Below are 24,062 nucleotides of genomic sequence, written 5' to 3' on the forward strand. Positions count from 1 at the left end.
ATGGTCTTGGAAACACCGTGTGGAGTTCTCCCTGTGTTTGCATGGGCTTTCTTCAGATACTCTGGCTTCCTCCCAGAGTCCAAAGACATGCAGTCAGTGGGGTTAGGTTAATTGGTAAATTGCCCATAAGTGTGAATGGTTGCCTGTGCCTATGTGTTAGCCCTGCAACAGACTGGTGAACTGTCTAGTGCAGGGGTGTCGAAGTCCAGGCCTCAAGGGTCGGTGTCCTGCAGGTTTTAGATCTCACCCTGGGTCAACACACCTGAATCAAATGATTAGTTCATTAGCAGGCATCTGGAGAACTTCAAGACATGTTGAGGAGGTCATTTAGCCATTTGAATCAGCTGTGTTGGATCAAGGACACCTCTAAAACCTGCAGGACACCGGCCTTCGAGGTTTGGACTTCGACACCTGTGGTCTAGTGTGTATTATGCTGGGGTAGGCTCCAGCTCCCCCATAAAGGATAAGTGGAAGAGATGGATTTATTATATACTACCAAGTACGGAGAGTTATAACATGATAAAAACAAAGTTAAAAGAAAGCAGCAAAGGGCTATGTTCTGGTATGTGATATGATTAGTTTTTCTTAGCCATTCCTTTAAAATGTGATTTTTAAAAAAGAAACCATAAAAAAGCTCTGGATTTTTTTCTTTTTCCAGCTGATAATTGAAGTCAACAAAGACCTCAGGATGTCAGAAACAAGGTAAAGTAAAAAAAAAACCAAAAACAAAACAGTTATGCTGAAGTATTAGCAAAAATGGTAATTATACTTAAATCTACTATATTAACAAAAATAATCACAGTCATATTCTAAGGATATTCAAATATGGAACAAATAAGATATTTTTCCAGATGTTTTTTCTACTGTCAACACATAATACATATACATAGGGAAATCAAAGACTGCAATAAATTATATGTATTTATTGTAGCTTTATACACTGTAATCACAACACTATACCATGAGAGGACAGTATTTGAAAGACTTCCAGATCCTTTCTTACATCCCAGCAGCTTTTACCTAATGCTGTCAAAGGAAACCTATATAAGAAATCAAATGCATATCTCACCTTGGACAACACAGGGACAGCGTTAAAAACAGAGGTGTGACTGTCAGCATTTTTACACACCAGAGAATTAGAAAGGGCAGTCTGTAAGGGATGCAAGTTACAATTTACACTTTCACTACTATCACTTTTAGATAAATCTGTGTTTTAAATATGCAGACATCAGTCTTATTATCATGAATCAAGGAAGAGCATTTCAATTTCATTGCTGAATTTGCATTAGCAATTATAAAGTCATATTACTGGCAGTGCCTGAATCATATCATAGAATACTTTGAATTCAATTCAATTCAATTTTATTTGTATAGCGCCAAATCACAACAACAGCCGCCTCAAGGCGCTTTATATTGCACAGTAGATTGTACAAAAATAGATACAGAGAAAAACCCAACAATCATATGACCCCCTATGAGCAAGCACTTTGGCGGCAGTGGGAAGGAAAAACTCCCTTTTAACAGGAAAAAACCTCCGGGAGAACCAGGCTCAGGGAGGGGCGGGGCCATCTGCTGCGACCGGTTGGGGTGAGAGAACCCTTTTAGCACTCTGAGTTCTATTAGTAATTTATATTTGGTTATTACTGCTCTTTGGGACCTTGGGGTTGCCTGTTGATATATCAGTCAATAAATAAGAGTATTCAGAAAGCGCAACTCCTCCCGATGGGCAAGAGCTATACTAAAACTTTTTTTAATACAGTGGGATCAAGGTCAAGATTTAGTGAAAAAAGGAAACTGAAATCTGTCTTTAAACAACAACAAAAATTCTTCTTCAGATATTCATGTACATGCAGATGATATTTTAAAACATACTTATTGCAATTCAAACATGTATAAAAATAGCATTATTCTTACATTGCCCTGTGTCCCATTCAGATTTAGTTAATAGAGGAATTTGTTAACTAGCCCTAAGGTCTAAGGGTAAACCGTCTTTTACGCTTCATTTTACTGAACACTGAGGTGTTTTGTGTCATTAAGTAAAGAGTAGAGGAAACCCCAGGAGTCCAGGAGTTCAATACTTCTGGCTGTCACTGTCAGTAAAGGGTTTTCAACCATGTATTAAAAATAAACATTTTAGTTACAGTTATTTATTTGTCCAATTGTCCTTCTTAAAAAAAAAACGAAAGAAAAAAGAAATTCAAATTATTCTGATGGTAAATGTTAAAGATTCTGATTCACTAAAATACTTAGCAGTAAACAATTTACTGTGCATGTTTCAGTAAATGAGGCAAATTGTTGTTTTGTGTTATAGCAAAAGGTTCAACGAGGCCTTGTGCACATACATCACAGAAACATTAGGCCACATTGAGACAGTAGGAACTTTCTGCAAGACATTCCCTAAATGGATGGAAGCAAGGAAGACTGAGTTGGAAAAGCTCAACAAGATGTTGAGTCCAGAGAGCAAACATGCAGAGTTGGAGAAGGAGCTGGACGAAGTGTTAAAAAACACTTTGGATGGTCTGGAGAAGCTTGACCTCTTCTTGGATGCAGTGGAGAAGCTTGCAGTGACCTCACTGAATGTGTTCACTCAAAACCAGGTGGTACAGCTGCCCAAACACAGTGAACATGTTCAAATTGTCATCATACATGCAAAACTGATCTGCCCTCTGCTACTGGAGTTTAAAAGAGATGCAAAAGTCTTCTTCCTTCCCAAACTTCAGAATTTGGAGGTGCTGAAATATCAGTTTGACACATACGTACAAGTCTCCAAGAGGATTTGTGACAGATTTGAAAAAAGGTAAACAACATAATGAACAACAGAATCCCTCTGATTCAAATAAAAAAGAAACTATGCACTTTATAAAACATTAACATATTTCATATTGTGTCTCTAAAATCAGCATCAGTGCCTTTCCCTTGATGATGAATGAAGTTCAAGTAGACATCAACATGGATTTGCCTGAAAGTGACATACAAGGCATGCTTTGTCGTATTAACCAGCTCAATGAAATCCGGTAGGAATGTCTTAATTACGTTGTTAGACCTCCCTCATGTTTGCTAGAAAGTACATTTTATAATAAATATGTCATTTTCTTCTTTTCATCAGCCTTGATTTTGTAGGCCATAATGACAAAGTGAAAAGATGCTTTTAGACAGTGTTGTGAAGGTTACTTTTAAAATATATTCCACTACAGATTATAGAATACATGCCCCAAAATGTATATTGTAACCTATTCCGTTAAGTTATTCAATGTGAGTAACATATTCTGAATACTTTGGATTACTTAATATATTGTCATGATTTTTACAACTACATGAGTGTATTATTGCTGTGTGATTTATTACTATTACTGAAGGCTACTTGCCACTGAGCTAACATTGTTAACTGGCGTTAGTTCATAGACTTTCAGAACTGCACATGATTATTTGCAGCTAGCAGGTTGTTAATGCTATCCATCAAGTCTATGAACTAACCTCAGCTAACGCCAGCTATCAATTTTAGCTTGGTGGCGAGTAGCCTTCAGTAATAGTAATAAATCACACAGCAATAGCACATCGAAAACCCTGAAGTGGCACATAACCCAGGTAGCTACCACAACTAAAACAAGGTAGCTGCAGTAGGCTAACGTAAATAAACAACTTACTTAGATGTTTCTTTAGGTTGGAGTCTTTTGACGCTGAGAGCAGCTTGGTTGCTGGCAAACAGAGTTTGCATTGAACGGTCAGATTTTGCCCACCGCTTTTTTGTTTAAATATGAAATGGTGTCGGAATTTCCGTGTAAGAAATGCATTCCTGTTCATGCACTGCTGGCTCTGTTGTGCTAGTTAGGGTTTTGCCAAAGTGTGGAATTACCAAAATTAGAGAGGGGATAGCTGAACATATGAAACAGGAAAAGACCTCTGTATAATCCATTTATTTCAACAAAGTAACTGTATACTAATTATCACCTTTTTAAATGGTAACTGTAACGGAATACAGTTACTCATATTTTGTATTTTAAATACCTAACACCAGTACATGTATTCTGTTACTCCCCAATGCTGCTTTTAGATATATTTTTCTATTTACCTATAACCTCAGGTTTCAACAGTCTACTTGTGACTGCCACTGAGAAGCTATCGTTGTTTTTTGTTTTATTGAGCCAGGAAGTCTTTCACTGTTCTAGGGAATGTTTGAAGCTTTCGAAATTTATTTGAAGCTCGATCTGTATTTCACTTTAAATTTATCATGGATATCTACAGAGATTTTGCTACTGTTGATTTTCTGAACTGGACTCATGATCTTGATATATCTCAATCATCTTTATAGACAAAAGGACATATTTGAACCACATGCAAATCTATCCATCCATTTTCCTCCACTTATTTAATTCAGTTTAGCTGGGGGATTGGCGCCTATCCCAGCTACCATAGGGCAAGTGCAGGGTACACCCTTGACAAATCGCCAGTCTGTCACATTGTTTTCAAATTTAAAAAAATAAATATTTTAATTTTATGAGAATATTTTATTTTTATTTTAAATGTAAATATTTTGTTTTTATTTTATTTTACATTGTTCCTGTCTATCTTTTAACTAATCACTCTCAATTAACAGAATAAAATGAAGGTTAAAACTTTCCTCTTCTTTACTAAGGATGGACACAAACTTCCGGATGGTGTTTTTATTCCAGGAAAAGTCCTGTTCTGACTTCATCAAAGAGGTCCAAAACCGACAGCCGAGGATGCTGAAGTTTCTAGAAGACCTGGAGCAGTGTGCTGTTCAGTTAGATAGAATGAATAAGGGAGCAAAAATCTCTAGCATAACAGGCAGCTCAGTGGGAGCGGTTGGAGGTGTGCTGTCCATTGTTGGTTTGGCGTTAAGTCCTGTAACAGCAGGCGCATCTCTGGGTCTGTTACTAGGTGGGACAGCAATGGGAATCTTGAGTGGAACCAACAGTGCTGTGACCACATTCACAGAGATTGGAGTTAATCACAAGCAGAGAAACAAAGCCAATGATGTACTCCAGAAGTTCATGGAAGATGTGCAAAGTATTCACGATTGTCTGGGAGAGGTAATCAATCAACCAACTGCTGACAAAGAAGTGGGTTTTTATAAAGATATGTGCATTGGCTTTAAACAAGTTGGGTCAGTGGGACTGAGCATTCGATCACTGGTTAAAGATGCTTCAGATGTTAAATTGATAAAATCTAAAAACCTGATTGCAGGTTCTGGCAAGATGGTGGCTCAGGAAAGTAAAGCATTAAGTAATGCACCCAAGATGGCTTCGGAAATCCAGGAAATGAGTCAGGCATCATTCAAAGGGTCCCTTGCTCTCTCTAAGACAGCCAGAGCTGGTGCCATTGCACTAAATGCTTTATTTCTTGGCATGGACATCTACTCCATTTGTCAAGACAGCATCAGTCTGGCTAAAGCCAACAAAACTGAAATCTCACAATTCATCAGAGCCAGAGCTTCACTTTTGAAATCAGAGATGAACTCATGGGAAAACATCTGTAACTCTCTGAATGAAGGTCTGAAGACATCAGACAAAAAGAAAGCTTTCCTAGAGATTCCATTTTATACAGCGATGAAGATACAAGTACAGAAAAAACAGTCTGTGTCTTTTGAGAACAAACAAAGGGACAGAGAACCGAAATTCAAAAAAGAATTTTATTTAATTATGGTGGTTCTAGGAGGCTTATTAGGGTTTGCTGCGTGGGTCTGTGGCACATTTAGCAATTAGACATGAGAGTACTTAAGGTGAGGCCAAAGAGTATAAAAGTGTGCCACTTTGTCTTTGGTCTTAGTGGCTAGTGTGTGGACCTATGTGGAAATTCTGACTGATTTCTTGAGCTATACTCTCTTTCTTGGTCAGGACCAAAGCTTTGCTAACATCTTTCTTGTTGCTCTCAGAAATAGCAGCGTAGCAATATTAATTTAGACTTTGTAATAATTTGTTTTGTTTCTGATTCTGATTAAGACAGACAAGTTCACTTATAACTTGTCTTTCTCTTAAATATTTACCCACCAATAAAAGCAAAAACAAATAACAAATATTTTATTTCAACAAATATCTAAATCTCTTTTCCACTAAGGATGGACCCAAACTTGGATGCTGCTTTTGTTCCAGGAAATGCCATGTTCTCACTTCATCGCTAGTGAACTGAGCAAGCGACAGGACAACACGATGCAGTTTCTTAGAGCAGTGTGCTGTTCAAAACCCTGCTTGTTCCACAAAGATGGTGGTGCACAAAAGTAAAGCAAGTAATAAGTAATGCACCTAAGATGGCTTCAAAAATCCCAGGGGGTCAGGCAGCATTCAGAGGGAGCATTCACTTGCTCTCTCTATCTAGAGCTATAGCTAGAGCTGGTGCCATTGCATTCAGTGTTTGTTTGTTTTTTTCACTGGCATGATGTCTTCATCTGTAAAGACAGCATCAGTCTAGCTAAAGGCAACAAAAGTTTTATCAGAGCGAGAGCTGCACTTTGGAGCTCAGAAATAGGATCATGGCAGAAGATCTGTGACTCTCTGCATTAAGGTCTGGAGACATCAGAGAAAAAGAAATCTGACATAGACCAACTAAATCAGAAGACGGTCTATGTGTAAGAAAATGAGCCACAAAAGAGGACTTTATTTATTGCAGTTCTAGGAGGGTTACTGGGTTTTGTTATATGGCTGTGTGGTACATTCACCATTAAAGAACTTAAGTTGAAAGAACAGAGTAGGCCACTGGGACAGTTTGGCAGTATCCTTTGTGTGTCTTTAAACTTGGACTAGTGTCCAAAACACTAGATCAGCAAAAACGTCAGAATATACACTCTTTTGCTCATTAATGATGCCTAATGATGAAAAACTAGGGATTCTACACTTGCCATTTTATCCTTTTATAAAGAGTTAGATCTTTAGAGAAAAACAAATAAAATTTTCATCTGATCAAAGTGAAACATAAATTTGAGTTATAGGGTAATCGATCAGTAAACAGACAGGACTGCATTACATGGGGAAACTGAACCACAATGTGCTCCACTGTTTTCTAAATGTATGCTATAGTGCAAACGTCATGCAGTAACACATTTTATTAATAATATTACAGAGATATAAATGTGACAATGAGAAGATGAATCATATCAGAAATTTTTCCCTTTTTCTTTTGTGAATTGTGTGATTAAGTTTAAAAACTGGAACCTGCTTTTCAAAGCTTTGGTCTTAACTTATTACAGGCTGTTTACTAGCTGTGATTTTTGGTCATCAGTTTGTTTCTTTTTTGAAATTGTATTTGCAATGTGTTTTATGCTTTACCATTTTCATTATATAGCAAGTAACATTAAGTAAAATTCAAATTATCTGTACGCTGATTCTAAATTTAATAAAGATAAATCTTGTAAATTTCGGAAAATTAGATTTTTCATTAGATTAACAGAATTAAGACGGGACTTCGGTCTTCAGTACTATTTGGAGGGTTGCGTGTGCCCCAAGACTCCTGGGTCCTTTGTCTGCCTCTGGCACCTGAGGGGCATTATTGAGTACAAACACAAACACTAATGCACATGTTTACCATGTTTTTTTCAGGTATTGCTTGTTTTTTGTAATAATCATGATCAAGATTAAAGAGATCAGAAATAAGGTCTCCATCCTCTCCAGCTGCTACAAATGCTTACATGCATCAATATCATCTTCAGAAATTATTTTTTTAATTAAAATTCCACCTGGTCTCATCTCTGTGTTTCTGTAACATAAATAGCGAGCCTACATTTTCCTCATGACACCAGCAATCAGCTCGACAGAACCTCAGTTTACCTGCATTCATCCTGCTCACCTGTTTAACACCTGCTGCTGATTCAGGAAACACGCCCACGTTACCTGGTGATATTAATGTGGGCTGCTGCTGCTCAATATAACGTTACGCCATTGCAATATTGTGCACAAAATATGCAAATGTAGTTTGTTTCCTGAGCGCAGAGCTGTTGGAGCTTGTGTTTCCCTTCAGAGTGACCAATCTGGGTTAAAAAGGATAAACAGGCATTAAAAGGAGCGATGGACACTGAGAAAACTACAAAGCACTTTATAAACGAACCCACTTTATCAGTAGGTGATATCTGGTCACCGACAAACAGCTTACAAAACCTCCGCTGAGTATTAGTTCTCAGTGGATGGTTAAACCCTGGGCGTAATTAACTAATTTAACTGTAAAAGGCTTGTTAGAAACCATGAAACACACCAACTTCTTGATGTTAGAGAACTAAAAATGCTCATGAATAAGACTATAAAGGCAAGGAGGTGTCCTTTATAAAACCTGTTAATAGCACCTCTAGATTTATGTCATAGTTTATAATACAACACTTGTATTTCAGTAATAGTCTATTTATTTGAATATAGTGGTGTAAAGTTCTTACCGATTTTTCCATGGAAACTCCACACGAGTCCAGATTTCCGAGGACACAGCTCACATGGGAGTTATCTATGGTACTCCAACACGTTCTCACTCCCAACTCGTCAAATGTGCGACGCATGGTCAGGGTCCCTCTGCTTCACTTATGGACGCGCCGTGTACCCCTACTTGCGTCAAGAATTAACGTGCAGGGCACTCCTATTGAATACTGTTTTGCTCACCTAAACGTTGTTTATTGACGACAAGAGATTGCCACGGAAGAGCCTGTTGTCGTTATATTTATATATTTTCAAAATCACATTGTGACCTATACTGAACAGATTAAATTATATAATGTAAACAACTACCTGAGAGAAAATTATAGCAGATAAAATTACAGGCTATTACTTTTGTATCGGTTATTGCATTGATGGAGTGAGTGATGTATGCTGGGTAATGTCACTGCTAGCGCTTAGGTGACTTTATTGTACCGGTTTTATAAACTGTTCTACAATCCTTTTCATAGTTGGAAATCCTTGTACATTTTTAACCTGTGGTTCTTTCTGCTACAGCTTTAACATATCTTCTCCAACTTCTCTCAATACATGCAGTCATTTTACCGTCTGCTTTGGATAATCACGCTCTTACGTATTAAAAAAAAACAAACAAATAAAACAAATCAATAAAACAGAACAACTGTAATATTAGTGTTACGTCCCCTGGCTAGTCTAGAGGGTTTGAAAGGACGAACATAAAGGTGAATAGTGAAGGAGGAGCCAAAATGGTAATTTTAAAAGGTTTATTTCATGCCAGAGTTGAAGTTCTGGTGCAGACTGAGAGTTAACTTCAGGGAGAGCCAAGGCCAATATAACAAACAAAACATCCCTGATATGAAAATAAAAGAAACTTACCTAACTCCAAAGAAAACAAAATATACAACCTATAACCACAGCCTACCTAACAACACATAAACAGGAGAAAACAGGGTGTCAAAACAAAAGGCAGCTCTCCCCTACAGGCAGTCTGCACATGAACACAAAAATGCACATACAAGTCACAAAGGCATGCAAGCCTGCACAGGTATCTGGATCGTCTGCAGGTTGTGCAAAACGCTGCAGCTAGGCTTTTGACAAGATCCTCCAAGTACTCACATGTGACACCGTTGTTATCTCAGTTACACTGGCTTCCTGTTAAATTTAGAGTCAATTTTAAGATCCTGGTCTTGACCTACAGAGCTGTGCACGGACTGGCACCAGCCTACATCTTTGATCTGCTACAGCCCTATGTCCCCAGCAGGTCCTTGAGGTTATCTGATCAGGGCTTACTTGCTATAAAAAAAAAAAAAAAAAACAATTCTAAGAGGAGAACTAAGGGTGATAGAGCTTTTGCCACTGTGGCCCCTAGACTGTGGAACTCTCTCCCCCAAACATTAAGAACTGTGGACTCAGTAGCTGTTTTTTTTTAAAACAACTCAAAACTCACCTTTTTAAAACTGCTTTTGGTTAATTTTTTGCCTGTTTTATTTTATCTTTTTTTTTTTTTTTTAAATCTTTTTATGACTTGTAATCTTATGTGCAGCACTTTGTGATTCTGTCTTGAAAGATGCTATATAAATAAAAATTTATTTATTTATGGCAATCAAAATGGCCAGAGGGCACAGAAACACAGCTCCACAGGCCTTAAGTAGTGTTCTGCTGATTAACAATTAGCTGGACTCTAAGCAGCATCCAATCAGGACAGAGGAGGTGGAGCCTAGACAAAACATAAGGAGTTAGTTGAGAGAAGAAAACCAACATCCTCCTGTGGGATGTAACATTAGGCAAAACATTTTCGGTGCTTTTAAAGAATACACGGCGACTCCCTTTTTTTTTTATAAAGTGTTTTTTCATATTAGATCAGCTGCAGTGACGTCATGATACTCGATCATATCACAGGTAAGTAAGAATCTGAATCTGTAGATTTTTTTCTTTTTTTTTTGTAATTTAAAACAAAAAATACCGAAAGAGTGAGCTCACAAAGTTGCTTTTAGCAGTTCTATGAGTGAAGATTACTAATTTCGTGCAACAGCAAATGACTTAACATTTAAGTGCATATATCTTGCCACACCACATGTGCGGTAAGCTAGCTAAATTAGTTTCTGTTAGCCAATCCAAGAGAACGTGTTGTTAGGAGATAACGACAGAAGTGGGCGTGGTTTCTCTGTAGCGTTTATTAGGAGTGAAAGCAAAACCAACCAAACTTACCTGAATGAAGGTTTTAAAACAAGCTCCTCAACCATACCAACTGATATCTCTGCTTAAATTAAAACATTTTTAAATCCTATCTTTTTTTCTGTCAAACAACATAAACCAGAGGAAAACAGTGCTCGTGAAGACGTGAAGGCAAAGGATGTCGGGGAAAAGGTAAAGTGAAAACTATCTGTGCTACAGCTGGCCATATTATATACTCCAAAAACACAAGTATGATCTGCACAAGTAATTATATTTAATGAAAAGCCTGAAAATATGTTTGTCTTCAGTTTTTTGTATGCAAATAATAAGAATGAAGAATAATAAGTTTGTGGTGGACCACTGGAGGGCTCCACTCACACCCAGTTCTCAGGAAGTGTTGTTGCTGTGTTTTGGAGGGAAAAGTATTCAGTTGTGTGGTGATGAGAATAAACGAGGAGTGTTAATCGAGAGCTCTCGTGTCGTCTGTGTTTACCTCCACATTGGTGTCCCCTGACTCGAACATGCTGCAGTCCGATGGTGGCACCGACTCCGCTCTGGATGCATCAGCAGCCGCCAGCCCTCTGCCTCCGGCTGCAGCTGTGTTTGCTGTGGTGCTCAAGCTGCTGGACTTTTGGCTTCACGATCCCCCGTCATGGTTTATGCACGTGGAGGCTCAGTTCGCCCTTCGTGGCATCTCGGCTGACAACACGAAATATCACCATGTGGTGGCCTCTCTCGACCCGCTAGCCACCCGTCATGCGTTGACTCTCCTCCGGGACCCACCCACCCGAGGGAAGTACGCCGCCCTTAAGGAGCTGCTTCTTCGGCGCTATGCCCTCTCCGATGCAGAGCGAGCCGAGAAGCTCCTCTCCCTGTTAGGCCTGGGTGGCGGTACGAGAGACATTTCCTGGTCGACTCCGGCTCCCAGAAGAGCCTCCTTCCCCCTTCCGGTGCCGACAGTTTAGCAGCAGCTTATTGCGGCCAATGGCTCTCCCATCGCAACGTTCGGGGAAAGGTTCGCGACTGTTTGTTTTCATGGTCGGGATTTCCAGTGGACCTTTGTTGTTGCCGCTAGCTGTGTACCTATTTTGGGCGCCGATTTTCTTTGTGCCCACGGACTGCTGGTCGATGTCGCTAACAGACGCTTAATCGATGCCCTGTCTTTTTCTTCAATACCCTGTTTCACTCACGCCATCGAGCCCCTGAATCGGGCCAATTTGGTGACTTCAGGAAATGTTTTTCAGCGTTTGCTCTTGGAGTTCCCTTCACTGACTGTTCCTAATTTCTCGAACACGGCAACGACGCATGGGGTTGAACATTATATTCTGATGGTCGGTCCCCCGGTGTTCGCACGCGCGCGCCGCCTTGACCCCGCGAAACTCTCCGTCGCTCGGGAAGAGTTTGCCGCTATGGAGCGCCTCGGCATTGTGCAGTGCTCAAATAGTGCCTGGGCCTCTCCGCTACACATGGTGCCCAAGTCAGACGGTCGGTGGCGGCCGTGTGGGGATTTTTGCCGTTTGAATAATGTCACGGAGAACGACCGTTACCCCATTCCTCACATCCAGGATTTTTCCGCCCACCTCGCCGGCACCTCGAATTTTTCTAAAATTGACTTGGTGCGGGGGTAACACCAGGTTCCCGTGCGCGCCGAAGACGTCCCCAAAACTGCCGTTATTACCCCTTTCGGCCTGTTTGAATTTTTGTGCATGCCGTTCGGCCTGAAAGGCGCCGCCCAGACTTTTCAGCGGTTGATGGACTCTGTCTTGCGCGGGCTGCCTTTCGTCTTCGTGTACCTTGACGATATATTGGTGGCCAGCTGTTCTGAGAGTCAGCAGGCGTCCCATCTGCGTCAGGTTTTCCAGCGCTTGGTGGCACACGGCTTGATCGTCAACCCCTCCAAGTGCCAGTTCGGCTTGCCAGTTCTAGATTTCTTGGGCCACCGCATTTCCGCTGACGGTGTGGTTCCGTTGCCGGACAAGGTCCGGGTTGTTTCGGCGTTTCCGCATCCGTTAAAGCGCTGCAGGAGTTCTTGGGGATGGTCAATTTCTACAACCGCTTTCTCCCCAGAGCTGCGCACCTGCTGCAGCCTCTCTATGCTGCCTTGAAGGGTAAAACAGCTAAGGACCCGATTGATTGGCTCCCTGAACGCATCCAGGCATCTGAGGCCAAGGCCGCGCTGGCAAACGCCGCCCTGCTGGCCCACCGTTTCCGTCGGCGGAGATTGCATTGACCACCGACGCGTCGGACGTGGCGGTGGGCGCAGTGTTAGAACAGCGGGTCTCCGGTGTCTGGCAACCGCTCGCTTTTTTCAGTCGCACACTTAGGGACAGTGAGCGCAAATATAGCGTTTTTGACAGGGAGTTGCTTGCCCTGCACCTCGCGACGCGGCATTTTCGTTTTTTTCTCGAGGGTCGGAGCTTCACCGCGTACGTTGATCATAAACCCTTGACATTCGCGATGTCCAAGGTCTCTGACCCGTGGAGCAGGCGCCAGCAGCGCCAGTTGGCAGCCATTTCCGAGTTCACAACTGACATTCAGCACGTGGCTGGTAAGTCCAACTGCGTGGGTGACTGTCTATCCCGCGCGCTGGTTTCTCCCGTTTATGTTGGCATAGACTTTGACGCTATGGCCGCTGACAAACGGGCCGACCCGGCCGACCCGGACGTCCTTGCCCTTCGGTCTGCGCAAACGGGCCTTGTACTGGAGGACAGACCCGTGTGGAATTGCGGGCCTAGCCTGCTTTGTGATGTTTCCACCGGCCGTCCATGCCCTGTAGTTCCCCTTTCGTGGCGTCGTCGCATTTTCGGCTCCGTACACGCCCTCTCTCATCCAGGCGTCTGGGCCTCGGTCAAGCTGGTCAGCTCTAGGTTCGTTTGGCCGGGCCTTCGTAAATCGGTGAAAGACTGGGCAGCGGCGTGCATTCCATGCATAGGCACACACAAGCGCCCCTCGAATCCTTCCGCGTTCCAGGGAGGCGTTTTGATCATGTGCATGTGGATCTGGTTGGTCCTCTGGTGCAGTCACAAGGTTTCACGCACCTTTTGACTGTAGTGGACCGCACAACCCCCTGGCCTGAGGCAGTGGCTCTGGCATCCACTACAGCAGCAGCAGTGGCCAGGGCATTTTTGTCAACGTGGTTTTCGCGTTTTGGTCCCCCCGCCGACATCACCTCAGACAGGGGCCCCCAGTTCGTTTCCGAGCTCTGGTCTGCCATGGCTGATGGCCTGGTGGTCAAGGTCCACCGAACCACTGCGTACCACCCGCAGGCCAACGGGATGTGCGAGCGTTTCCACCGGTCGCTTAAGGCCGCATTCCGTGCTTCTCTCGAAGATGGCAACTGGGTTGACCGCCTTCCCTGGGTTTTACTGGGGTTGCGTTGCGCGGTTAAAGAAGACCTCGGGGTTTCCCCGGCTGAACTTGTCCTTGGTCAGCCCCTCCGGCCCCCCAGGGAATTCTTGCCCGAGAGCCCACCCCCGTGCTTTGCTCCCTCTGTGCTGTCTCTCCGTCCCCCAAGAGACTCATTTTCTCTTCCTGGCCCAGTGCACCATTGTCTGCCCGACACCTTTGTTCCGAGGTCGTTGGACTCTTCGCAGTTTGTTTTCGTCAGGCATGACGCTCATGGGCCTCCGCTGCGTCCACTGTATTACGGCCCCTTTAGGGTTATTCAACCGGGCCGGAAGCATTTCCTTTTGGACTTTGGGGGTCAGCAGGAGGCTGTTTCTATTGACAGACTTAAACCGGCACATGTGCTTCTGGATGATCAGGTGGTGCCGGCTCAGGCCCCCCGCCGTGGCCGCCCGCCTTCCACTGGACTGGACAACCCTGCTTCTTCCTCTGGGAGCGCCCCCCACCTGGCGGGGCCCGAGCTATCTTCAGCTTTTCCTGACCCTAACCCTAACATATTCAGCCTGTCATCAGTGCCTCACAACAAATCTGCCCTCTGCTGCTGGAGTTTAAAAGAAGTTCAAAAGTCTTCTTCCTCCCCAAACATGAGAATGTGGATGTGCTGGCATATCAGCTGGACAGATACTTAGTGACCTCCCAGATAATCCATGAGAAGCTGGAGGAAAGGTAACATCTAATAAAGAGCACATTTTGTTTTGAAGCAAGAACACATAAGAAGTGTAACTGTTTCTTCCACAGTGCCATAAATGATATCTGGCTGAAGAGCACAAAAGCCGTGGTAGACTTGAATGTGGATTTGTCTGAGGCTGGCATACAAAGTATGCTTCATCATATTTATCTGCTTGAAGAAATCAGGTAATCTATCAGTATACAGCATCACTCACAAATCTTTATCTGTCAGAATAATATCTGAAATTCCATATCTATAAAGTGAGGCGTTTATGATGCTATTTATGGTCATGTGAGAGATATAAAGGAACCATTGTGAATCAGTGGGTCAGCAAAAAAATAGTTTTTTTTTTAAAGTTTAATAAGGACTTTTGCCAAAACATAACCAGGTTAATTTTGTACCTCAAAAAATTGAAAAAAGAAAAGAGATTGTAGAACATTAAAAAATGCACCATAAATGAACAGCTGGATGTTTTCACTAATACTAGTGGTCCAACTAGAGCTTAGCTCACAATAAAAGAATCTACCAAATTATTGCAATTAAAGAAGAAAATGCAGTTCTTTGTTGGTTTGTTTTTAAACTTTGGAATTATTTTTCAACAACGACTACAAATGGATGGTTGTTGGCAAACAGTTACCATCAGATGTCAACTGCACACTCTCAGCCCCTTTAGTTGCTCCATCCTCTTTTGGTGCACTTGCTCGGATTTGAGCCAGTAGTGCCTTCTTTTCACATCTCATTGTTTCAATCATTTACTAAAATAAGGTTTTTAGTCTAACTTTAATTTTGGGATTTTCAGGATGGACCCAAACTTCCGAATGGTGTTCATGTTCAAGGAAAAGGCTGGTGAGGATTTTATCAGTATGTTCGAAGAACACCAGCCCAGGATGTTGAAGTTCCTAAATGAGCTGGAGCAGTGTGCTGTTCAGCTAGATAAGATGAGTAAGGGTTCAAAGATCTCCAGTGTGGCAGGCAGTTCAGCAGGGGCGTTTGGTGGTGTGCTGTCCATTGTTGGTTTGGCGTTAATTCTTGTAACAGCAGGAACATCTCTAGCTTTGACAATGACTGGTGTTGGGCTGGGAATCACCAGTGGTCTTAACAGCATTGTGACCACTGGAGCAGAGATGAAAGTTAATCATAAGCATCAAAAAAAAAGCTGGTGAAGTTTTCAAGAACTTCATGGAAGATGTACAGAGTCTTTAAGATTGTCTGCAGAATGTGACCAATCAACCAGTGTGTGGAATAGAAACAAGTAAGCTAGAGATGGCTGTGGGAGTAAGCAGGATTGCATCTAAAGTTTGGACTGTTGGAAAGGGCACTTTTGATTTAGTTACTGATGCTGCTTCTGCTGCTAAAGTGTTTCCAAGTGCTGGTAAAGTTTTGGCTCAGAAAGGAAAAGCATTACGTAATGCAAGCAGGTTAGCCTCAGATATCCCAGATATTGGTGAGGCAGCTCTCAAAGGATCTCTTGCTCTCTCAAAGACATCAAGGGCTGGGTTCATCGCTCTCAATGCTCTCTTCCTTGGCATGGATATTTTCTTCATCTACAGAGACGGCACCAGTCTGGCAAAAGGCTGTGAGGCAAAAGTTTCCCAGGTCATCAGAGCCAGAGCTGCACTTTGGAGCTCAGAGATCAACTCATGGCAGAAGATTTGTGACTCTCTGAAGGAAGGTCTTCAAAAATCAGAGAAAAACAAAGGCATCCTGGAAAGTCCATTTTATCCTGAGAAAACAAGATAAATCTCCATAGAAACAGAAAGTCTAATCTCTGAGTACAGAGATTATACTGCATTGTATGTACTAATGAAATTCCTTAATATTTACTACAATTAATGAATGAGGGAAGTGAGATCAAAGTGAAAAAAAAAATCTAATTTCATAATTCATTATGTTTTACCATATAAACAGTTATTGTCTCAATTTTTTTTATTTTTTTATTTTTAGCATTATGTTCTTAATTCATCTGATAATAAGAGACTGAATCATATTAATTGAATCACAGTGCTTAGAGTTGTGGTGAGGTTTTTTTTTTTTTCTTCAAAAGCTGGAACCAGTTTTTTTTCTTTAAAGCTCTCTGATGGTTTGTGTAGCTTACTCAGTGTAGCCCTTTTAACTACAAACCTTTAAATAATGACTTATTTCATAGTCTAATCTTCAAATGCTTTATCCAAAACTGTCGAATCATCTGCATCTTTAGGGATTTGCTAGTTTAGCCTAGCTTTTAGCCTGGCTTCAAAGCTACAAACAGCATACATGTATTACAAAATTGTTATTTCTTAAAGAGGCTGAGGATTAGCTAAACATCTGACATACTGAGCTGGAATATGCAGGAGGAAAAGGTGAAGAAGCCATGCTGTTAGTGACTCTCTCTGAGCCTAGCTCTGCTGGAGGTTTCTTCCTGTTAAAAGTGACTTTTTTCTTCCCTCTGATGTCAAGTGCTCGCTTATAGGAGGTTGTCTGATTCTTGAGGTTTTCTCTCCATTACTTACCTTACAATATACTTACTACATTTTAACAAAAATATCTGTTTTTTCTAATCCTTACTTTTTCAGAAAAAAAAAAGACTTGTTACTTGGTGTTTTTGGTGAAGATGTAGAAGATTTAGTTTAGATGTAGTTGTGAAGGAAAAATTGTAAAAAAAAAAAAAAAAAAAAAAAAAAGAAAAGAAAAGAAAAAAAAGAAAAAGAAAAAGAAAAAGAAAAAGCTTTTGATTGTACTAATTGTACTAATATTATTTTATTATTACATTAATATACCCTTTACTTTTTCACTTTTACTCAAAGTACAGATGCATTTTTTGGAGTAGTAAAGTATTTTAGCACAAATATCTGTACTTCTGTTTAAGTAAAGAATATCTGTACTTTTGCCACCCCTGCCTGTGGATAGTCGCCCCTTCTCTCTCTAACTTTGAAGCTATCAGTCTCCCTCATTTATTCTGTGATTAATTTTAATTTTAACATTTAAATTGGTTTTATTTAAAGAGGTGTGTTGTGTTCTTAATTTGTTCTAGTTCATTCTTGTAAAAGTGCGTAGTAAAAAGACAACATATAGATAAAACATACATGTTAATATGGATATAAACATGGATCATCTTTATCAATTGAATTACATTTTTCTCAAATTAAGACACATTTTGTTTGTAACAAAAGAAGTGGACAATAAAGTTGTTTTGACAACTGAATCTGAATCTCTTGTCTGTGTTTTTAATCTTCGGTGACTTATCTGAGAAAATAAGGAAACAGTAAATATAATAATCCTTTACTTCATCACCCTGCATCTAGAGAGCACACTGGTGAGTTTCCTGCTCCTGCTTCTCATTCTTTACAGACACCTTAACCTCATAGGAGCTGGCGTCCACATATGTGGACATCACATTTTGGGTTATTTAGACCAAAATACTCAATTTTGCTCTACAAAGGCCTGATATCCACTACAAGGACATTATACTGCTACTGTTCTATTGAAATTTTAAATGAATATTCTCATATGTGGCTCTCATTTTTCTTAGAAATGAAAAATAGGTAAAAAAAAAAACAAAAATCTGGTAATTCTTTGTTTTTACATTCATCAGGTCCCAATATGCCCAAATATCAAAGAGAAATTAAAAATGCATGCCGTGGAAGAGTTTGGGTTTTAGGAGGTTAAGCATTTTAGATCAGGAACCTTATTTGTTGTGTAACTGTCTTAAACCTTGAGCTCTTAGCACCGCTCTGATCACAGCTGGTTTAACAACACTGTTGCTGCTGTTGGCTGGTATCATCTTATCAACAGAACAATATGGGATAATGTCACTGAGTCACCGTTTGGATATTTACAGATTCAAATACATGCTTATGTATGTGAGCTTTTACATGCAACAGCTTCACATTGTGGGCAGAGGTGGAATTACATCCATGCTGAAAATAACTAACACTGATTATCAGTGGGAAGAATTAAATTAGTTTATGCACATCAGTGAAGTCTTTGTGAAACAAAAATGTAGTTTGTGGTTGAAGGGAGTAGTTTTGCACTTTAAAAGAACCTCATTAAACATTAAACCAGGATAACATCTGGATGACATCTGATCCAATCTGACTGCCGAATCAATTCATAAGTGAGAAATGACACAAGTTGACAACACAAAGATGTTTCCAAAAATGACATTGGGCAACAAGCCGAGACAACCAACTGTATTAAAGGCAAAAAGCAATACACATTTAAAAAAAAGAAAAAAACGTTGTCCAAACTGGGGAGCACAGTGTTGTGGTGTCTAACACTGTTTCCTCACAGCACTAAGATTCTGGGTTCTAATCCGAGATCTGTCCTGAGCCTTTCTGTGTGGAGATTACATCTTGTACCCATAGGTGTGCAAATGGTTGTCTGTGTTAGTCCTAGGACAAAAGGCCACCTGAACAGGGTGCCTCTCGCCCTACGGCAGCTGCGATATATTTTTTTTATTGTTGGTGAACAACTGAAAACTCAGAATTTACATTTAGACTAGGATTTTGTTGAACTTGCTTCCTGCACCAGTCCCCTGATTCCAGTGTGAGACCGGCAGTGTTTCATCTTCAGAGCAGTGAAGACTCACAGGTCTGCAGCTCTGAGAGGCTGAAACTGTAGGCTGTGTTTCCTCCTGTGAGCAGCAGAGGGCAGTACAGACTGACGTCACTGAAAACATTTTCACGGCAGAACTGACTTTGTTGTAAAGACAAGATGAGCAAAACTTAACACAAACCTCTATTGGTCTCTAACCTTTGTAATACATAAATAAAATAACAAAAAAATATTTTTGTTTGATTTTGCAGACTATGGCGACAGGGGACAAGAGATGCCACAAAAGGCACATCCAATTAAGTAATAATATTATGGAGAATTTCCAGTAGCAAAATGTTGCAAAGACACAGGCGTAACCTGTAAACCTGGTTTTAATGCATACAACAGCAAGAGTCAGCAGCATTATCTTGTGATTTTGAAAACCAGTGACAGGATCTCAGAAAAGACAGTTGCCAGGTACTTTCATGTGTAAAGACTGGCCGTTCAAAACGCAGTTGCATGTACTTGAATGAGAGAACAATAAACAATCCATGCACATCTTCCTCATCTTGTGGGGCAGCTGCAGAGCCACCAACACATCTTATGTGACTATTTGTGAAAATCCAAAAGGTAAAGGTAAAATCAAAACCAGCAGGTAGAAAATGTTTATCAATACCATTATTGAGTTGCTGTTTCTGTAACCCGCACAGAATATTTGACATGTGCTGCCAAGAATACCTTGCAGAGCAGCCACACTTTGAAAACGTGCTACGTTCACACTGCAGGTCTTAATGCTCAATTCCGATTTTTTTTTGTCTTCTTGTTCACACTACAAATAAAATGTGACAGCAAACGCGCTCTAGTGTGAACCCTCAAAGTGGCCCGCATGCGCAAAAGAAGACGTCACACACAACGCGCTCTGTTTAGACCCAGAGCAAACAGTATTGTTTGACTGATGGCCCTTAACATAAAGACTTGTTTCGGACTTTACGTTTCCCAATTTTGCTTTAAGTTATAAAGTTATTTTGTTATTTACAAATGGCCAAACAGTTATCCTTATTGCTGTTTCAGAGAGGAGCGGTGCTTCAAAGGGTTATCTGCAGATTATACAGTACAAATAAAATGCTCACGTTTCTCCAACGTTGTCTTCCCAACAGTTTCACTGGATGGCCAGGAAGCGTTCACGATGTCTTCTCGAGCGCTGATAATTAGCGTCTGTCTTGTGTCAGTGACGTAAAAGACGGATTTAATGCGACATGACCATTCAAACAGCAGTCGCTTTCTAAAACATCAGATATGTATCAGATTCAGTACCACATACGAAAGTGAACCAGGTCGGATTTGAAAATATCGGACTTGTGCTGTTCACACTGTCATACCATGATCGGATATGGGTCGCATAGGGTCAAAAAAGTTGGATTTGATGCGCTTTCACCTGCAGTGTGAACATAGCAGACCTTCACCTACAGACTCATGAGCCGTGTCCCAAAACGTCGGCTGCATCCTTCGGAGGCCGCATTTGAAGGCCGATTACGTCACAGCCAGGCGACGAAGGCTGTCCCAATTCGTCGACTCCTTCAAATGCGGCCGACAAATGCGTCCTTCATTTCCCCGAATTTGAAGGATGGGTCGGGTGTGTCCTTCGTGGCCCACCATATCCCAGAATTCATAGCGCGGACCAGCCAAATTTCAGCTGCCAACAATGGCGGCCGCTACTAAGTTTTAAAATTAGTCTTATTAATCTTTCTGGGTAACAAAATAAACTTTTAACATATTTTCAGGCGAGAAAGTAGCTGTGTAAATTACAAATATCTGCTTGGTTTGTCAAGACATCGCATATTTGCAAAAGTGCGCCGACGTTTTCGGAGACGTCTGTTACCCACCCGCTCGATAGCAAGCCGGGAGGTTCAATGGTCACTCGAGCCGGCGAGAGCAGCCGACTCCCGGCTTCATCGTTTTCAGACCCCCACTCTTTCGCTACTCAGGTTAAACATGATATATAAGTCACTCGGATAACTTAAAAATGTAATTGTTTGCCTTTTTTCGGTGTTTTATTTGTTCCGGAGTAAATCGGTTTGGCTGAGATCAAAATTATTAGATTAAATACAACTTTATTAATCCATCGGGTGAGTTCCTCCGGGATTTTCACACAGCTGAATAAACGTCAAACAGAAAACTGATTAAACAGACATGTGAGATGGACGAGAATTTACGCCAGTGTCCTGTTATATTTTAGATAGCAAGGAGCAGACGGCCGAGTTTATTAAACTCCACAGACACAGCGGTGATGCAAATCTGAAGGCTAGACCGTCCCATTTCACAGCCTCGCACTTCCGGCCTTCTCGGTCTTCGAAGGACCCGGCCCACGTAGACCGCGAAGGCCGGGTCCTCCGAAGGATGCAGCCGACGTTTTGGGACACAGCTATGGTGTGTTCTCTTACAGAAAGGAGCTACTGGATGCCTTAAGCTCTTACACTACAGACACCATCATCTATATCCACACAGTGAGAGGACTATCTGAGGGGTTCTCTAAATGGAAGCTTATGAGAGAGGAAGAAATGATCAGTATGACAGAGATCAAAGAGTTAACTCACTTGACCTGAACATCAGTCATGTTCACAATTCACATGAAAAATGTAAGATGCTTAAAAAATATCTCCAGAGCAAAGTGGAAAGATATGATGCACAATTATTTTGAGACATTAACACCCAACCATTCCCATTCCTTTAGGAAACTTTAATAAGGCTGACCAGTATGCACATCAGTGGAGTAGGTGCAGTACATGGATGACAAGAATTTCTTCTCCCCGAAATTCCTGGCTTATGCGATGAGTCATAAGAGCACTCCAGGACTCCAAAGGTGCAGTGAAGAGCATTAGTGTGCAAACAAAAACAAGCAGACAGGGACATAAACTAGGGATGCAGCGATACCACTTTTTTGAAAACGAGTACGAGTACGAGTACTTGCATTTCAGTACTCGCCGATACCGAGTACTTAATAAAAACATGATTTAAATTTACAGGTAACAGCTTTAGTCATATAATTTAACAAAAAACAAACAAACAAGGGACTAGTTTGGAATTAAGAACATTTATTTAAAATGAAAAGCATGTTGTATGCAACATATGACAGAATAAATAATTATAAAAAAAACAAAATTTAATTTTAAATTTGTTCGTCTGTTTCTCTGTTTAGAAGTCTCACTAGCACAGTCACAGCTGGGATGACATCAGAGGCTAGTGCGTCGTAGCTGCTCACCTTTTTAGTTTTAGTTCCTCAAAAGGGGCGGGGATGGCAACAGTCTTCTCCATAAGAGCCCATTGGTGAGCGGTGAGATAGTCAGGGAGTTCATGCTCGGACACATACACCCCCAGCACTCGCTTTTGCTCTATGAGGGACTGGAGCATGTAATACGTGCTGTTCCAGCGCGTCTGTACGTCCTGCTGCAGTCTCTTTATTGGCTGGTTGAGCTGTCCCTGAATGTCCTCGAGGCGGGAGTAGGCTAAGGCGGAATGTTTAAAATGCCCAACTATTTTCCGCCCCACTGCTATAGCATCAGCTATGCTCCTCTGTGCTAATAAGCCCTCGTGAACAGCCAGTTGGAGCGTGTGTGCGACACACGGCAGACTTGGGGGCCCTGCGTCATTCATGGCTTTAATCATGTTTTTGGCATTGTCACGAAGCACAACATGTACTGATGTTTTATGTATACCCCATGTCTGGAGCATTTCCTGAAACACATGCGCTATAGCCTGGCTGGTGTGCGAGCCGCGGAATTGCTTGGCATGTAATATGGCTCGTTGCGGCGTGAAACTTGTCTATCCACTGGGAGGTTAGGCTAATTAGCGACACGGGGCTAACACTGCTTGTCCAAATATCCGTGGTGAAACTAAATGCAGAGGAGGCTTGCAGTAGGCTGTGGATATGTTTTTTCACGGACTCGTGTAGTTTAGGCAGCTCCGTGTCAGTCATGTAGTGGCGGCTTGGGACATCATATCTGGGCTCCAGAACATGGAGGAGACGCAGGAATCCAACATTTTCTACCTCCGAGAGTGGCTGGTCACTCAATGCAATGTACTCGATAATTGCCTGTGTTATTTTCACAGCACGTGGATTGTCTCTGGACATTTTCTCTCGTCTTGCAAGAGTTTGCTGCAGCGTGGGTTGTGTTGATTTAGAAGCGTGGGTAAACTCTTTGTACTCCTTGTCGTGTTGGGATTTTAGGTGCTTGATTAAATTGCTTGTGTTAAATGCGCTACCTTTTGAGCCTCCTCTGAACAATTTCGCTGAGCACAATTTGCATTCCGCCTTTGTTTTGTCGTCTTCATTCACTTTGAAATAGTTCCACACGGCTGACATGTCTCGCCTCGCCTTCTCCCCCGCTCTGAGCTGCAGCCGGGGCCTGGGGGTGGGCACTCGGCGCCTGCAATTAACCCCTTACACGCCGCTCAAACATAGACATTTCTCAGACCGTGGTATCGGTCCCCGGTATCGGGGGACTTTTAACGAGTACGAGTACTTTAGAAAATGTGGTATCGAGGCTGATACCAGATACTGGTATCGGTATCGGTGCATCCCTAACATAAACAAGCCACGCCTGTTACAAGAAGCCAAGTAACCTTTTAAAAGTATTGCTAAAATATTTCTCCTGCAAATTTTGCACAATGGTAGTAATTTAGTATTAATAGTAGTAATTAGTAGTATTAGTATTAATTTCTAGAACTCTGTGAAGACTCGGTGGATAGAGCCAAAGCTTTAGTGCCACACTCACACTTTCAACCCATCCACACACTCCAAAAAGGCACTGAACATTCTTCTCCTAAAAATACTAATAAATAAACACTAATAATACTAATTATTACAGCCACATTAGGAGCAATATTAGACTTTTAGTTTTTTTGAGTGTCAAGTACAA

General features: G+C 41.5%; 1 protein-coding gene across 1 annotated transcript; it reads left to right on the forward strand.

Annotated features, from left to right (window-relative positions):
- LOC134626791 (uncharacterized) lies at nt 1–11,524 on the forward strand. The gene is made up of 5 exons (XM_065470702.1): nt 1–92; nt 2,312–2,797; nt 2,907–3,014; nt 4,634–5,579; nt 11,090–11,524. The coding sequence occupies exons 1-5, from the start codon at nt 1–3 to the stop codon at nt 11,522–11,524; spliced, it is 2,067 nt and encodes a 688-aa protein (XP_065326774.1).
- The last annotated feature ends 12,538 nt before the right edge of the window (nt 11,525–24,062 follow it).

Source organism: Pelmatolapia mariae, linkage group LG4, assembly GCF_036321145.2.
Source record: "Pelmatolapia mariae isolate MD_Pm_ZW linkage group LG4, Pm_UMD_F_2, whole genome shotgun sequence".
In the NCBI taxonomy this organism is placed as follows: domain Eukaryota; kingdom Metazoa; phylum Chordata; class Actinopteri; order Cichliformes; family Cichlidae; genus Pelmatolapia; species Pelmatolapia mariae.

Excerpts from the sequence above, each read along its gene's own strand:
- LOC134626791 (XM_065470702.1), top strand. The coding sequence starts at position 1 with ATGGTCTTGGAAACACCGTGTGGAGTTCTCCCTGTGTTTGCATGGGCT. Across the intron at positions 2,798-2,906 it reads TGTGACAGATTTGAAAAAAG|TGCCTTTCCCTTGATGATGA; the intron begins GTAAACAACATA and ends AATCAGCATCAG. Across the intron at positions 5,580-11,089 it reads ATACAGCGATGAAGATACAA|TCCGATGGTGGCACCGACTC; the intron begins GTACAGAAAAAA and ends AACATGCTGCAG.